This window comes from Paroedura picta, chromosome 5 (assembly GCF_049243985.1).
Source record: "Paroedura picta isolate Pp20150507F chromosome 5, Ppicta_v3.0, whole genome shotgun sequence".
Classification (NCBI taxonomy): domain Eukaryota; kingdom Metazoa; phylum Chordata; class Lepidosauria; order Squamata; family Gekkonidae; genus Paroedura; species Paroedura picta.
The window spans coordinates 31,042,235-31,058,524 of record NC_135373.1 but is presented as its reverse complement, the minus strand read 5'-3'; the positions used below and the strand labels follow the sequence as shown (position 1 = coordinate 31,058,524).

The window sequence follows — 16,290 nt, the reverse complement described above, 5'->3', positions numbered from 1 at the left end:
TGCATTCCCAGATCCTCTGTCATGTATTGGGGTGGAGAGGCAGGCAATCCTCAGGCTGCACATCCAGCGACTTCACCACAAACTTGGCTGTGCACCAGTAGACCTTTCTCTGCAGGTTAGGGTGAAGGTGAGGAATATGGAAGGTGGTGTGAGAAAATTAGCTCCTTTGTCCACACAGTTGCTGCTGCACTTCACAGCTTGTCACTTGGTCACTGTACGACTTTAGATTGGAGGCAGCCCCAACATGCTGGGGTGTTCATGAAATGTGTAGAAGCTCTTCCTTGTGGGTCAAGTTATGCCATTGAAGAGCCTGGGGGTAGAACTGTGGCAAGGTAATAACGCCCTCTCCCCCCACTCACACTTAATTTATATATAGGTTTGCTAACTCTAACTTGAGAGCCTCTTGTGGCGCAGAGTGGTAAGGCAGCAGACATGCAGTCTGAAAGCTCTGCCCATGAGGCTGGGAGTTCGATCCCAGCAGCCGGCTCAAGATTGAGGGCCATTTCGCACGGGGATCTTTGTTGCAAATTGGTCACTGAATGAAAAATCGCCATTTAAAATAGTGGAATTCGTCGTTTTGCATACCTGGCTTTGTAGTGGAATTAGTTGCGTTTTTTAGCGTTTCCCACAGGCTTCCCGTCTCGGCAGAAATCGCTAGAAAGGAAGCGCTATTGCCAAGCTCGTCCCGCCCCTGGCCGTCAAGCAGCCAATGGGCAGCCGTTAGCATGCTCCCAAACAGCCCCTTTCCCTTTAAGGAAGGTTTTTTTAAAAAAAAAAACACACCCATTGTAACGAATCTGGGTAGATTCGTTGCAATGGAGAGACCCATCCAGCTGCCTGGGGTGTTTGAGCTGTCGTTTGATCGTTTGATCGTTAACACGCTGGCTCCGAGTGAAAAAAAAAAAATCCCCCCCCCTCTCACGGCCCGATTTTCGGCTGAATGGAATGTGTGAAATGTGTGTGCTTAGTGACTGAAGGGGAGGGACTGAAGCCGGGGAAGCCTCTGTTTGAGCTGTCATTTGATTGTGGCCATGCTGCCTCCGAGTGGAAAAAAAAAATCCCCCCTCCCCCCCCCCTCACGGGCGCGATTTTCAGCCGAAACAGTGTGAAAAATAAAGGGAAAATACATCAGCAAACGGGCTTCTGCTGGCTTCTTGTGCTGTAAACAGCTCTGAGGAGGGACTGCAGCCTGGGAAGCCTCACTGGCTAAACGGAGGCTCGCCGGTGCGTTGATCTCCACTCGCTCGGGGAAAAAAAAATGGCGATCGCTTCGCCGGAAGTTTGGAGGACAGGCTCAGGAGGAGGGACTTTGAAGAAACCGCAACAATGTTAACGCACAGGTCTTTATCGCTATTGTTGCAGATTGGTTGCAGGAGTGTATCGCTTTCCGGAGGGTGAATCCACTTTTTGGGATTCCCCTGAAAGCGCTAAAACGAAGCGCTTTTTGCTGATCGGTTTCAGGAGTGTTGCAGATTGTCTACGACGTCGTGGGTTATGCCAAATTAGTAGCGTTTTCAATTAGCAACCATTGTGCTATTTTTAAGCCGTGCGAAATGGCCCTGACTCAGCCTTCCATCCTTCCAAGGTTGGTAAAATGAATACCCAGATTGCTGGGGGGTAAATGGTAATGACTGGGGAAGGCACTGGCAAACCACCCCGTATTGAGTCTGCCATGGAAACGCTAGAGGGCATCACCCCAAGGGTCAGACATGACTCGGTGCTTGCACAGGGGATACCTTTACCTTTTACTTTTAACTCTAACTTGGGTGATCCCTCGAGATTTGGGGGCAGTGCACAGGGAGGACAGAATCTGGGAAGGGAACTTGGCAAAGAGGGATGTGATGTCAGAGTCTACCCTCTGAAGGTGTAATTTCCTCCTGGCAAACTGATCTCTGTAGTCTGAATATCAGCTGTAACTTTGGGAGAACTCCAGGCCTCGCTTGGAGATTATTAACTCTATTTGCTTAGCAAACCACACTACTTCACATGGGGTGTGAGCTGCCACTTGGTTAAAATCACGCAGAAGTATCAAAGGATTATCATTGGCTATATTTGGTTGTGACACAGTCTACTGATGTAGCAGAACTGATTTTTGCTATATATTCACTGTCATGTAAGAAGATCATAGTCTGAGGAAGGGTGCTTGCACTCGAAAGCTCATGCCCTGAATAAATCTTTATTGGTCTTAAAGGTGCCACTGGACTCTGATTTTATTGTGCTACTTCAGACCAACACGGCTACCCATTTGAATGGATCCAAGAAAGTTGCGATATATCCTTAACCCTTTCCCCTGCAGAACTTAGTGTATGCATGTTTTACTTATGTGTGTGTAGATTCAAATGGGGAGCCGTGTTGGTCTGAAGTAGCACAATAAAATCACAGTCCAGTGGCACCTTTAAGACCAACAAAGATTTATTCAAGGCGTGAGCTTTCCAGTGCCTGAGGAAGAGTGCTTGCACTCGAAAGCTCATGCCTTGAATAAATCTTTGCTGGTCTTAAAGGTGCCACGGGACTCTGATTTTATTATGTGTGTGTCTTGAATGTGCTCTGATATTTTCCCCAAATAAATCCCCTGAGTGTGAGTTTAATTGTTATCTTTATTTAAGAAGGGTTTCTTCCAGGGAAAATTGGCAGAAAAGATCTTGGGTTACCCAGCCTCTTGCTCCCCAGCAATTTGGTTAACAGCCCATTGATGAACAAAAGCTACAGAGGAAGAATATTTAAAAGTACTTTTCTTCCTTTTTCACAATACAAGAACTTGTGGGCATTCAAGGAAATGGATGAGCAGGAGGTTTAGAAAAGATAAGAGGAAGTCCTTCTTCTATAAGGATAGACACCTTCAAGAGGGGACTGGATAAACATATGGTCCATCCGTGGCTGTTAGTCACAGGGTATAGATAGACAATATCTGGGGCAGCGATGCTTGGTATTCTTGATGCTTGGGCGGGGGCGGGCACGAGAGGGCATCTGGAGTTCTGACCCCACTGGAGGACCTCTTGATGGCACCTGGTTTCTGTCCACTGTGTGACACAGGGTGTTGGGCAGGATGGGCGACTGGTCTGATCCAATATGGCTTCTCTTGTGTTTGAAGGGGAAAAGGGAATAAAGATTTTCAGCCATAGATTTTCAGCCTTAATCATACCCTAGCTAATTAGCAATAGACTAGGCTATGGGCCAGTAGCTAGATGCTTTGACACCACTGAACATCAAAGGCAGTATTTGGTAGAAAGAAGATCAGGTAGCTTGTAGCATGGAATGGCTGCCGGTCTATAATGAGTAGCCCATTCCAGGACATTAATTAGAAGTCAAGAGAAGAAGTGTACTGAGCATGCTTGATAAGAGGTTATACATAGTGTAACACACCCCTAAGTGTTTATAATCTCATTTTAATGCACATGTGATGACATTGATTGAATGAAGTAGGCATTCCGAGGAGATTAGATTGTGACTCCGCCTTGGGGTGGAGAAAGAATTTGACAGATGGGAGTAGACTTTAAAAGTAGATGCTGGACTACCCAGCCTTTGAGAAGGACGTTTTCCTCCCTTCTCCCCTTATTGCAAATAAAGTTCTTTTATTCTTTCACCAGCAAGTGGTCTGTCTTTGTCTGGCACGTCCCAGACACTCTGTGATTATATAACACTAGGGGCCAAGCCCATTGCATTCAGGAATACAACTGGCGCTAGATTGGGGTAGGTGAGGTGGAAGAACTCTATGGATGGCCTTCCCCTCCTCCCAGGACCTTGAAAGGCTACAGGCAGCTGTTATGGAACTCACCAGCAGGGACAGCTCTCTCGCAGCAAGAATCTGCAGCCTCCAAGCCTCCGGGGTGGGGGATAGAAGGTGATTGGCTGGCTGTTGGACAGACAGGCAAGCCAGTTGGAGGAGGCAGCACTCAGGGGTGGGACAGCCACCCTAAGTTGGTGTTAAGCGCTGAGTGACACTTAAGCCATGAGACACGCTCTTCCTCCAAGGCCTAACCAGAAATATACTCTATGGAACAGATGTTCTTATGGAATCGCCAGCCAAAGGCTGACATCTTGAGCTTATCATGAGGAGATGAGCTTGTACATACCCAGGCCCATTACCCCCCAAACAAGGAATCCTGGGGAACCCATTCTACATAAAGAGACTTATAGTCCATCTTACTCATTGAGACTCAAGGCAGATTATATTGTGTAAGTCAAATACAAACAACAGTCCAAACAAAATGAACAGTCCAAAACCTCTTTTTGAACAATTTTATTTTGCATAATTTGCAGAAAGCCAGGAGAGTAGGAGCCATTCTGTTAGTTGGGGGCCCACCACAGAGAAGGTCCAAGTGTGGATGGTTATACATAGTTTGTTTAATTTCAAGAACTGACAAGTGTCAGTATGGTGGGATGGATTTTTTTTCCAGTTGCCTTCTAAATTACAGGCTTGGCAGGCAGGGCTGTAGGTGGAGGCTGGAGATCTCCCACATTTACACTTGATCTCCAGGAAACAGAGATAATCCCCCTGGAGCAAATTGTATGGAATCATACTCCACTGAAGTCCCTCTCCTCCCCAAACAACTCACCAGGCTCCATCCCCAAAATCTCCAGGTATCTCCCAACCCAGAGCTGGCTATCCCAATGGCAGGCAAGCTGAGACTATATTGAGGGCATTTCCGGACATCGGTAAAAACAGTATCACGCCAGCTGAATGGCATATCATTAAATATTATCATGCCACCCAGCCCCTCCTAACCTTTTTGCTGTTTTGCTCTTGTCTGCCACCTTTTCTTGCTTCTCACCTTCCACATCGGCTGCTGAAAATGGCAGAAGAGAGCAGCGCATTTTATATGTGACTCTATTCTACCTGTCAATCAATCCAGGCAACCAGTCCCCTTTCTCCATATTTTAAAGGTCCCACGATACCTGCTATTTTTAAAAAAATTCATACATCTCTGTTTAAATGCATATGCTTCTAATCATAGATGTATAGTGCTTTTTGAATGCCACCCCATATGGAATCACAAGTATTGATACTTTTAAAAATTAATCTTGTTCCTGATTTGGGGATGGGGGAACTTTAGAGAGGCATGCTTTGTTTTACAACTTTTGGAAAAAATTATTTCTGGCATCGCCTGCACGCTTGTCCGCCTATTCGCTGCTCCAGGAAGTTAGCCATTTAAAAAAAGACATTCCCATCCCCAGGAACAAGGGAGAGGGAGGTGGGTGAGATTCCCCAGCTCACACTTTAAAATGGAGGATGTAGCCAGCTGGCTACTGTCCAGACACTGGATGTGAGAGACGCCATACGGAGGGGCTGGAATATAACAACTACAGTAGAAGAAGAAGAGTTGGTTCTTATATGCCGCTTTTCCCTACCCGAAGGAGGCTCAAAGCGGCTTACAGTCGCCTTCCCATTCCTCTCCCCACAACAGACACCCTGTGAGGTGGGTGAGGCTGAGAGAGCCCTGATATCACTGCCCAGTCAGAACAGTTTTATCAGTGCCGTGGCGAGCCCGAGGTCACCCAGCTGGTTGCATGTGGGGGAGCGCAGAATCGAACCCAGCATGCCAGATTCAAAGTCCGCACTCCTAACCACTACACCAAACTGGCTCTCCCTTAGTATAACGACTAAAGAAAGCATTTCGCTACATTTAACGGGTGCGGAAATCCTCTGACTTTTCCTTGCCCCTCAGTTTCTCCTGGTTTCAGACAGAGTTGCCAACTCTTGGTTGGAAATACTTGGATATTTGAGAGGATGCAGCCTAGGGGGTCATAGTTTGGGGAGGAACTTCAGTGGGGTATAATGCCATAAAATCCCCCCCCTTTAAAAGCAGCCGTTTTCTCTAAAGGAACTGATCTCTGTAGTCTGGAGATCAGCTGCAATACCAGAGATCTCCAGATCCCACCTGAAAACTGGCAACCTTAGTCACACCTTGCTGCTAACTATCCTGCAGGCTTACATTTTTCAAGCTGCCTCCAAGCCTCAGTTAGGATCCTTTGATAAAGATTCACATCAAAGTACACAGGGCTTTTTCTATTCAGAATTAATTTGGATAAAAGAAAGTCTTGTCTCCAGCACATTTTCTGTGGCTTGTACTTCATAATCGCTACACAGCCAGGGACAGCCATCTCTCATGCTCCCACCCTGTCTTTTTAAAGCCAAGGGTTAGTGGCTTTGTTGCGCATACCTCGTGTGTGAGCTCATTTAATTGTTTGTAACGATAGTCATGCATTGTTAAACATGGGAAAGGGTGTGGTGGCTGCAGATACAGATGTCCTGATTAGGGTCACCTGCTGTTTTGGGAGCACCTCCTCTCCTACCTGTCTTGAGACGTTTACTGGTGGTAATCTTCATCGCCCTGTTGGGAAAAGCCACTTAAGACTGCAGTGGCTGGACTCTAGCTCTGCGTGTTCTATCTCCAAACCAAACCACACCAGCTCCTTGCAAATAGAAAACCGAAAAACTGCAAGTGAAAGGCTCTATCCTCACTCTTCTATTGTTTGGTAATTTTCTATAGGGCAGGAATTTTAAAAAAAGCAGCCTGTGAATTGGCACTTTCCATTATTCATTATTATTAATGTCCAGACCACCCCATAGGGTTAGGCTTGCCATTTGCCCATGGCCACAATCCCCTGCCTGCAATGACTTGAAGAAGGAGAGAAAAAATGGAACACGGGGGATAGTGTTTTGATTGGTGACACTCTAGGAACCTTCCTAGCTTCTATGATAAAGATTATAGAGAGTATAAGGATTCCTAGAGCATCAGCTGAAAGTGATGTTGCATTCTCAGGACTTTGGCCTGGAAGTGACATCACATTTTATTATCTTTTATTTTTATGTTTATTTTGATTTAAACAGACATTTGTCCATCAATGTTTTTTGTTGCTGTATTTATATCTGTAACCATTAGTGGCTCTTAATATTTTGGAAGAGCCACTGTGGGAGAAGTGGTGTCCGGGCCCTGTCCGGCCCACGTCCAGGTGTCCGGACACCACTTCTGCCTCCATAGGTCAATCCTGGCACGCCCAGCAAGGCCAGACGCACCCAGATTGGGCCGTCCCCTGTAGCACCCACCCCCAGAAGCTGGCCGCGAGGTGCAGCCTCACGACCAGGCGCTCCCTGGATGCCAAGGAGGGCTCTCCTGCGGCGCCCTGGCCAGCCCGCCACTCGGTCTGCCCACCAGCTTCCACGGCAGGCCAGTTGGCTGCAGGGACATTGCCCAAGCTGCCAGCAGAACACACAGGTAGGGCAGCGCCATCGACATTGGGGTGGGGAGCACTGCTAGTGCCGTTGCATTCCTGGGTGCAACAGGCTTTCGGGGTAGTATATGTGGACTTCTTATGTGGAGTTGCTATTGGTCGGTCTAAAAAATCACATTACTGACATGGCCACATGTAATTTCTAAAATGGAGCTTAATAATGGCTCTAACAGGTTAGTTTGACCTTGTAGCTAAAGTGCAGAAGGGAAAGCTGAAGCTGCCTCTCCCACACACACTATGGTTGCAAGCAGAATAGGGCCAGCCTGCATCCATGTGGTACAAAACGACTATCACACATTTCATACAAAGAACTCATGGTAGATGCAAAATGCATAGAGGCAACCTGTTATTTAGAGGAAGATGTTTGCACTTTGTGTTTGCACCTTCCTTTCCTCTAAGGGCCACTTCATGGTCAAGGGAATGGGCATGATTGTAAAGGAGAAATATCTGTAGCACTCCCACGACTGGCAGAATGGAGGTGACAAAACAAAGTTCTATTTCATATCATTTATTCTGAGATTGTGGAGCTGGCAAGGCCATCTCCGCTCTCACGAGCATCTGCCCAAGTAACGGTTGAACGAGTTCCTCTGTATAGTGTCCTGAATCCAGGCTGTGTATCTGCAGATGTTGGTATACACCCCAGGCTGACCTTTCTGTGCACAGACCTGCATCCCCCAAGAAACGATGCCTTGGAGTTTATTGTTACACACCAAAGGTCCGCCAGAGTCACCCTGCAGGGAGAAAAGGTGAAGCAACTTCAGTATCATGTGGGGACATGTTCTGGGATGAGCATGAGAGGTGCTTGGTCCAATGACAAGTAAATTGTGGATCTAGATCAAGCATCCACTTCAACAATGTGTGACCAGCACATGCCTCGTTTTACTACCTTTCACCTATGGCAGAACATGATAAGATTATGTAGACATCACATGTAGACTTGTAATGTGTCATAAATCCAAATGAGTACATAAGATGCATGCAGCATGAGAATCAAACTCCAGATTCCTAATTATGTCTCTCTCTCTTTTTTTAAGGCAGGGTTTTAGTCCGTATTGTTTTTTTTTTAAAGTCTTTGAAAAATGTATGGGCAACACTTGTTGAAATCTCAGGAGTTGCTGAGTATGGTTAGATCCAAATCAGGGTTTCTTTCCTCTTTTATTTATTTTTGTTAAATCTCATTCAATTTGGTAAATCTCATTCATTTCTGCTGTTCTGTGATCTGCAGCATAGCCTTTTTAGGTCATCAAAGGTGACATCCCTCTTCCCCTTCCCACAGAAATGCTGGTTGGATCTAACCCTAAAAGCAGAGGGACGGTTATAGAAAGCAACCTGGCAGTCCTGGGTAGAAGCTGCAATGGGCTTCTTATCCCCGGTGATTCCGAATTAAAGTAAGTCATCTACATGTTATTCAATCTCCATTCTGATATTTTGCTCTTTAAATTTTTCCTCTGCAATGTCTATGGTTGATCCGTGGTGACCCTGCCTTTCCCCTGCGATATCCAGGAGCGGATATAGCTCACTATATTTGAGGAATCCGCTCCGAGAGCCCCAGTATTAAGTGTAGACCTCTGCATTTTGCTGGATTAACTCTCTCCCCCTCCCCGGTGCTTCCAACGTGAACATAACGAAGCAGTCTGTCGCTGATTGGTCAGGGCATTAGTTCAAAGACTGCCTGGTTCCCGGTTGCCATTCCCTTCCAAGACTTATTTTTGCCCTCATTTTGGGATCTGTTTTAAAGTGACTGCGCTCCAGAAGCCCACACTCCTATGAGTAGAGATTTGCCTTTTGGATTTAATTTACTCTCCTTGTTCTCTGTGAGGCTGCTGCTTCTCCTCCCCTCCCCCCACCTCCATTCCTGCAGGATAAGAAAGATAAACAAGAAGCCTCGTACTCCACTTGCCCCTTCCCTGGCTTGCCCTGGCTGTAGACTCAGGAGGCAAAAGGCAGGAAATAAAGCACTCTCCAGCCTTGTGCTCCTTCAATATCAGCTGGTTCAATTGACCACACCCCAGTCAAGTTGGGAGGAGATCCCATTGAGACACTGCAAATGCAGAAGGGCGACATGTTTAAAATCGGGGAAAACAAAAGCTGTAGATATGGGTTCAAATCAAATAGATTAACAGTGGAAAGATTAACAGTGGAAAGAAAATAAGTGCAGACCAGCCCTGGGTTGTCAGTTCAGAGCCTGTGAACTTTTACACCAGCTATAAACATGCACAATTGCTTTTTGCTTGTGACTGTATCATCTAAATGCAAAAGTGGTTCATGCACTTGGTTGCATGGCGCATTGTGTCCAAACACTTCGTGAGCTGCTAATCCCACAAACATCTCCTGAGATGAGGCAGAAATCACCAATTACCTGGCAGGAGTCAACCCCTCCTTGCCTGACACTGGCACAGAGCATGTTGTCAGTAATCATATTAGGATAGGCCCCTCGGCACTCTTCGTTTGACAGTGTGTAGACCTCTGCACACTGCAGGATGTCAGGAAACTCTGCTGCAAACAAAGAACAGGGATAATTCACCGATGAGCTAAGGTCATGGTCCTCACTCTGTGGCTTGCAAAGAGACAGATTTGCAGTGACTGATAACTAAAAGAGCTGCATGACCACATGGTGTGCCATCCCACCAAGTTCACATGGATACAATCATGGGTCAGCTATCATTAATTGCCATTGCTGGTGAAGGGTCTGATCCCCTGAGTCACTGGCAAAGTTTCTGGGGCTTGGCTCTGCTTGTTCCTGGCCACCAAGAGTCCTCAAGAAAATTTCCCTGTAAGTTAAATGGTCATTCTGCCCCTGCTTTTCAAAATGTATAAAGTTTTACTTCTGCCTTCCTTATTAACTTCCATGCCCCCACACAGTTTGCAATAAATGGAGGGGCTGGTGAATGGGGAAAGCAGAGACATAGCTTCTTCCTTCAGCATCATGACCTCAAACCTTGGTCCTTCCTTCCTTCCTTCCTTCCTTCCTTCCTTCCTTCCTTCCTTCCTTCCTTCCTTCCTTCCTTCCTTCCTTCCTTCCTTCCTTCCTTCCTTCCTTCCTTCCTTCCTTCCTTCCTTCCTTCCTTCCTTCCTTCCTTCCTTCCTTCCTTCCTTCCTAATGCCCAGTTATCTAGCTGGCCACATGTAAGTGACCCTTGGCTCTTTGAGCCAGTTTAGATGCAAAACAAAGAGAAAGGGTGTGTGTTTTTTAAACATATTCCAGCTGTTCTCCTCAAAGTGACTGTCAGCACCAGCAAGATGGCTACACAGAAAAGAGAGTAAGATCACCACTCTTGCAGCTGTCCAGGAAAACTGCAAGCCTGCCACAGTGGGATATGGAATTGCCAATCTCCATGTGGGGTCTGGAAGTCTCCTGGAATTTACAAGTGCACTCCAGACTACAGAGATCAGTTCCTGTGTATAAAGGTGGACTCTGTGGCATCAAATCCCTGCTGAACGCCTTCCCAGATTCTGCCCTCCCCAGAATTCATCCTCAGATCTTCAGGAATTTGCCAACCGAGAGTAGTGGTGATTTTACTCCTTTCTGCATAGGCATTTTGGGATTCCTCCAGGACCTGTGGCAATCTTACTCTTCTCCCTGAGATGCTGTGCCTTGTGCTCCGGAAAGAGTCTGAAAGCAGACAAAGGCATCTTCCAGTTGCCTCTGATGCAAAAGGATGGGGAGAAAAAACCCTACTACATGCCCAAGCAACTGGGTCATTAGAAAGGTTAGATCCCAATTCTATATTGAATATTAATAGGTATTTCTTATATATATTGTCTCCTCCTGCACTGGGGGGAGAATGCAATGGGCGAGCTCATGCCAATTGGTGGCTTCACTCAGTTGAGTAGCCCTGAAGAATAGGTGAACTAGGCTTGTCCCAGAGCCATTCTCAGTGCCCAGGCCACTCCTCTGAAAAGCCCCCGAGGATTTGCGTGTAAACTCATCAGCACGGCAAGCTATCTTCCAGAGTTCACAATATGGAGGGTGGGAAAGCCCTCAGAGAAGCTGAGGCACCGGACAGAATAGAAGAGAGGAGGGAAGGGACTGGAGATAGTGCATTAATGACACTTGGGAATCTGGGCGAAAGGCAAGAGGGGAACAAGAGTTAAAAGGGGAACAGGATAATTTGCGGAACTTGGAAAAGTGAAAATGCAGGTAGCAAGAGCTGGTTGCAGCCATCTTGCGACTTGTTGACTTCTGCCAGTGGAGGCCCCCGTCTCACCCACTGTATAGACTTGGAAAACATTACTGTACATTTGGGGGACTTGGTGGTGCCCCAGCCAGACACGAGGCAACGAGTATTAGGGGCAGCACATTCGGTCGCCAGAGCAATGGGCCTGACATAGTCGTTGATGTTGGCAGGATTGCGCAGCTGTAGCAACATGAGGTCGTTGTCGTGGGTAGTGGGGTTATAGCCCGGGTGTGTGAATTTCTGCGCCGACGTGATGCACTGCTCCGACCCCTCGTTGGCTCTCAGGCTGTGATCCCCCATCCGTGTGTGGATGTCTCTGCAGCACAGAAGGGGATTTTTGTAAAAATGAGAAATCAAGTAAAAACAATGTGTCATCATTGTCCTCTTTGTTCAGCTCAGTAGTCCTCAACCTTCCTAATGCCGCGACCCTTTAATACAGTTCCTCCTGTTGTGGTAACCCCCAACCATAAAGTTATGCCAGGGTTCTTTCACAGAAATTAAACCGAAACTGACCAATGGCATGAAGATCCATTGTTCATGATGGTATATAAATTGGTTTTTGCCCAGGGTTTCTCAGTTCAGCTCTGCCTCTTGTCCCACCATGCCGATCTCACTTGTTTCCACTGCTCTAGACAGACAAACGCTCTATCTCGATCTACCTCACAAGGCTGTTGTGTGGATGGCAAACCCCCCCTCCCAGCCAACCTGCTTGCCCTGCCACAAACCCTGTGAAAGGGTCCTTCGACCCCCAAAGGGTTCCTGACTCCCAGGTTAAGAACCACTGGTTTAGGTGATAAGACCCTGGCAGGCCATCCAATGAAAGAATTATTATGGAACTATTTTTCAACTATTGCATTTCACAATTACATGCAAAGGCACTACAGAGCTGCCAGGTTTAATCTGGAAAGCAGTTAATCCATTAAGACGGTCTATTGGTTCATGATGTATTGAAAACATGCCTCCAATTTATTGGGCAATTAAAAAAACAATAACACTTCAGATTTAAGTAAGCTCTCTTAGAAGAGGTGTTCCATTCCTCTCTTATACAGGAAGGAATGGTTCTTCTGTATGCAACATCTAAAAGCAAAGTATTGTCCAAAGCCCTTCTTTGATCAGAGGCAGATTTGTGCAAGATGCCATCAATTAAAACCTATGTTGAGAACTCCCATTAAGCTGTGTGAAAACACCCATTGCATTGTAACCCGGTTAATATTTTAATCTAGTAGCAACCAATTCACATCAAGCCAAAGGATATCAGGAATCCAGAAACAATGGATAACTCATCAGTCTTTTGGACGTTCAGAAAACTGGGAATTCTGGAATAGATATTCATCAATACAATGGATGCTTGAAAATCTGGGGATCCAAAAGGAGTAGATGCTTTTCAAGCTCACAAATGCTTAGGGAATCCAGAGGAATGGCAGATGCTCAACTACCTAATGGATGCTTTAAAAACTGAACGGAGAAGAAGAAGAAGAAGAAGAAGAAGAAGAAGAAGAAGAAGAAGAAGAAGAAGAAGAAGAAGAAGAGTTGGTTCTCATATGCCGCTTTTCTCTACCCGAAGGAGTCTCAAAGCGGTTTACAATTGCCTTCCCTTTCCTCTCCCCAAAACAGACACCCTGTGGGGTGGGTGAGGCTGAGAGAGCCCAGATATCACTGCTCGGTCAGAACAGCTATATCAGTGCTGTGATGAGCCCAGGGTCACCAACTGGCTGCATGTGGAGGAGCAGGGAATCAAACCCGGCTCGCCAGATTGGAAGCCTGCACTCCTAACCAGAAATACTCAGAAATTGGGAATCCAGGTATGATGGATGCTTAATAATGCCAAGAATGCTGAGAAGACTGGCAATCCAGAAACAGTTGATGCTCCTCAACCCAGTGAATGCTTAGAAAGTTGGAGATCCAGAAACAATTTGATGTTCCAGCTCCCTGTGGTTTCCTTACCCTTGGGAATCACAGTGGGCAGCAGTGAGCACCCAGTCCCTCTCTATCAGAACAGCTCCACACTGAACATCTGGCCCATTTTTCCGGTTGTTGGATAGGATGACCTGGTAGGGCTGACCGTGTTTTTCACAGTCCTGGCCCCCAACGATCCTCTCATCCTGTGTAGCCACTGGAGAGAAAAACAAACAGCCAACATTCGAGACAGTTTCAGCCACACCTTGAGCTTGAACCGCACCTTGCGGTGACCCACTGCTGAACAGGCGAAGGTTAATCTCTTAGTAGATTTTGGATCTGGTGCTCAAGAAGAGAAATTGAGGTTTGGTCGGTGGAGGACGTGAAACCCATTGGCTAAGCAATTACATGCAGCATTGCTGCAGTCAATAGGCTTAGAATCAGAGTAATTCTGAATACGATTGTCCTGAGTGTAGCTAGAAGAAGAAGAAGAGCTGGTTCTTATATGCCGCTTTTCTCTACCCAAAGGAGTCTCAAAGCGGCTTACAATCACCTTCCCTTTCCTCTCCCCACAACAGACACCCTGTGAGGTGGGTGAGGCTGAGAGAGCCCTGATATTCCTGCTCAGTCAGAACAGCTTTATCAGTGCTGTGGCAAGCCCAAGGTCACCCAGCTGGTTGCATGTGGGGGAGCACAGATTCAAACCCAGCTCGGCAGATTAGAAGTCTGCACTCCTAACCACTACACCAAGTTGGCTCTTGGTGCCACAGCATAACTTACTATGATAAAACAGACAAGGACGTTGCCATGCCTCGGAGAAATGTAAGTCGATGGATAACTGTCCTAAATATCCTCTGTGTCTTCACTTTATGTCTAGACTCCTTTAATAATGATGGATCCAGGCAGGTTCTGCAGAAGGTAGGTGCTCACCACCAAAAGGGGCCCTTCCTTTGGTGGTGAGTACCTACCATACTTCAGACAATGGGTGGATATGGAGCGCCCTAGAGCTTGTGTGGTAAAACAAGAAGCAGGGGGCAGATTTTCTTATATTTCTATCTGTTACTTCATTTCTTGTTGAAGCTCCAGGAAGCTCACAAAATTAAAAACCAAACATATAATTTAAAAAGCCATTAATAATCTTTCAGCAAGTCATAACAGATCCCCTTTGTGGGTAAGAGATGCGTGGGAGAAAATGAAAATGCCTTCCATGAAATCCACTTCCACAATAAAATTGTTGTTGTTGTTGTTGTTGTTGTTGTTGTTGTTGTTATTTAAATGTGTTACTCGCCTCTCCCCAGAGGCTCAAGGTGAGTTACAACAAATAAAAACCCCAGTAAAAACCATACATTAAAATCCATATAATGGCTAGTCTATGATGCCACAAAGCTAGTTATTATTGTTATTTGCATTTTCAAAAGATTTGGGATTGTTCAGGTGACCTTTGTCCTATATGAGTCATCTTTTGACAACCCCATGGAGAAGTAGCTTGAAGTGAGACGGATTCTGGCCATAATCTGATTTGCATTTCATGATTTGATGATGTGTGAGCGCCATTCGGTATGCATGAATCCCAACAATAACAGTTGACTACAATTGCCTGACTTCTGAGAAGACCTCACAAGGACTGCTTCTCTACAATGCTATCCCAAGCTGAGTTACCACCTTGCAACAACCCATGGAATCAACGGGCTTAGAAGCATGTAACCCAGACAGAGTCTTATGTCCAAAACAGCTTGAAGTGGACCACACGAAAAGCACCCAGAACAACAGGTAAATTACATAAACATACAAATATCTGTGGAGAGGTGGACCCCTGGAGAACGACTGCGGATCAGAAGAGACTATTCTGCTAGAAGGGGGAAAAACAGATCCTATGAAGCTGGTAGCAGCTTTGTGCATACAGCAATTCTGGCATCGGGGGGGAACACTTTGCATGTAGAAGGTCCCAGGTTCAAACTCAATCAATCAATCAATCAATCAATCAATCAATCAATCATCCCATGATTTCATGTCTTAGGAAACACAGTCCTCTGCCTCAGAATCTGCAAAGCCATTGTTCACTGGAACAGAAAACGCTGAGTTGCGTGGGCCCGGCGTAAGGTAGCTTTGCATGTTCTTATGGTGGGTGTGCATACACAGGCAGCTTGCTCTCTCACGTGCCCATTCCCCACATGGGCCTGTCCAGCCACACACCGAGAGGAGGCATTTCCCTACCTGAAACAGTCTGCAGAAAGAGGGCTGTCGTCAGAAGCCTCACGGCCCTGCAGGGAGGCAAGGCAGGCACCCGCATGTGAAAGCTTTTGTCCCGGGAAGTATGGTTGGATTGAGAGCAGTTTTATTGTCATTGGACTCGTCACCCTTAAATCCCTGCTGGCCCCACCTTTCCTCTGCCTCGAAGCTGAAGGAGCTTGTTATGTGGGTTTCCTTCCCACACCTTTCTGAAGCAGGGAACTTGCCTGCTACGTGGCCCTTGGGAGCAGAGTACCTCTGGCCACGTAACTGAGGAGCCTGAGGGTTCTAAGGGAGAGAGCTCCTTGCTGGGTCTTTGGTTCTTGGATGCCTGTTCTCTAAAGCAGCCTTAGCTTATCTTTTGGATGGGAGCAGAGTCATTTTGTTCCCTCAATGGTAGGTGGACTTCCCTGGAGCTCACAGCTCTGTACCTAGAGAAAGGGCCATAAAGGGTTGCAGCCCAAATGACTCCCCAATGAAGATAAAGTGCATGCCTGGGTTTAATCCGCTTTTCCTGCCTTGGATCCAAGAACTTTATTAGAACTGTTTGGTGGATCATGGTTGGGTGTACCTGCGTGTGACAAAATTTGACATGAGTAGGGCTGCTGCAGCTCTACTTAAAGGAAGGGAGATCTGTGGGGCTCTGAAATGGCCCTGCCCTTCCTTCGTCCCCCTCCCGATTTTTCACATGCAGCTGGGAAGCTGGAGCTCGGAGCTGCCGAAGCAACAAAAGAAGCAGAGAAAAGTGGTATTT

At 46.5% G+C, this 16,290-nt stretch overlaps 1 protein-coding gene across 1 annotated transcript; it reads right to left on the bottom strand.

Moving 5' to 3' along the window:
- Positions 1 to 7,781: 7,781 nt before the first annotated feature.
- Positions 7,782 to 15,602, bottom strand: LOC143838866 (trypsin-like). Its single transcript, XM_077340778.1, has 5 exons — positions 15,522 to 15,602; positions 13,356 to 13,524; positions 11,474 to 11,727; positions 9,593 to 9,729; positions 7,782 to 7,964 (listed from the first exon to the last, which is right to left on the bottom strand). Exons 1-5 carry the CDS (start codon positions 15,595 to 15,597, stop codon positions 7,782 to 7,784), a joined length of 819 nt encoding a protein of 272 aa, XP_077196893.1. The 5' UTR covers positions 15,598 to 15,602.
- Positions 15,603 to 16,290: the final 688 nt, after the last annotated feature.

Bases quoted from the DNA above. Each gene is read 5' to 3' on its own strand.
- LOC143838866 (XM_077340778.1), bottom strand. From the start codon at position 15,597: ATGCGGGTGCCTGCCTTGCCTCCCTGCAGGGCCGTGAGGCTTCTGACG. The intron at 13,525-15,521 runs GTAGGGAAATGC...TTTTCTCTCCAG, and splicing joins CTTTCTGCAGACTGTTTCAG to TGGCTACACAGGATGAGAGG. The intron at 11,728-13,355 runs GTAAGGAAACCA...TCTGTGCTGCAG, and splicing joins GCCCACTGTGATTCCCAAGG to AGACATCCACACACGGATGG.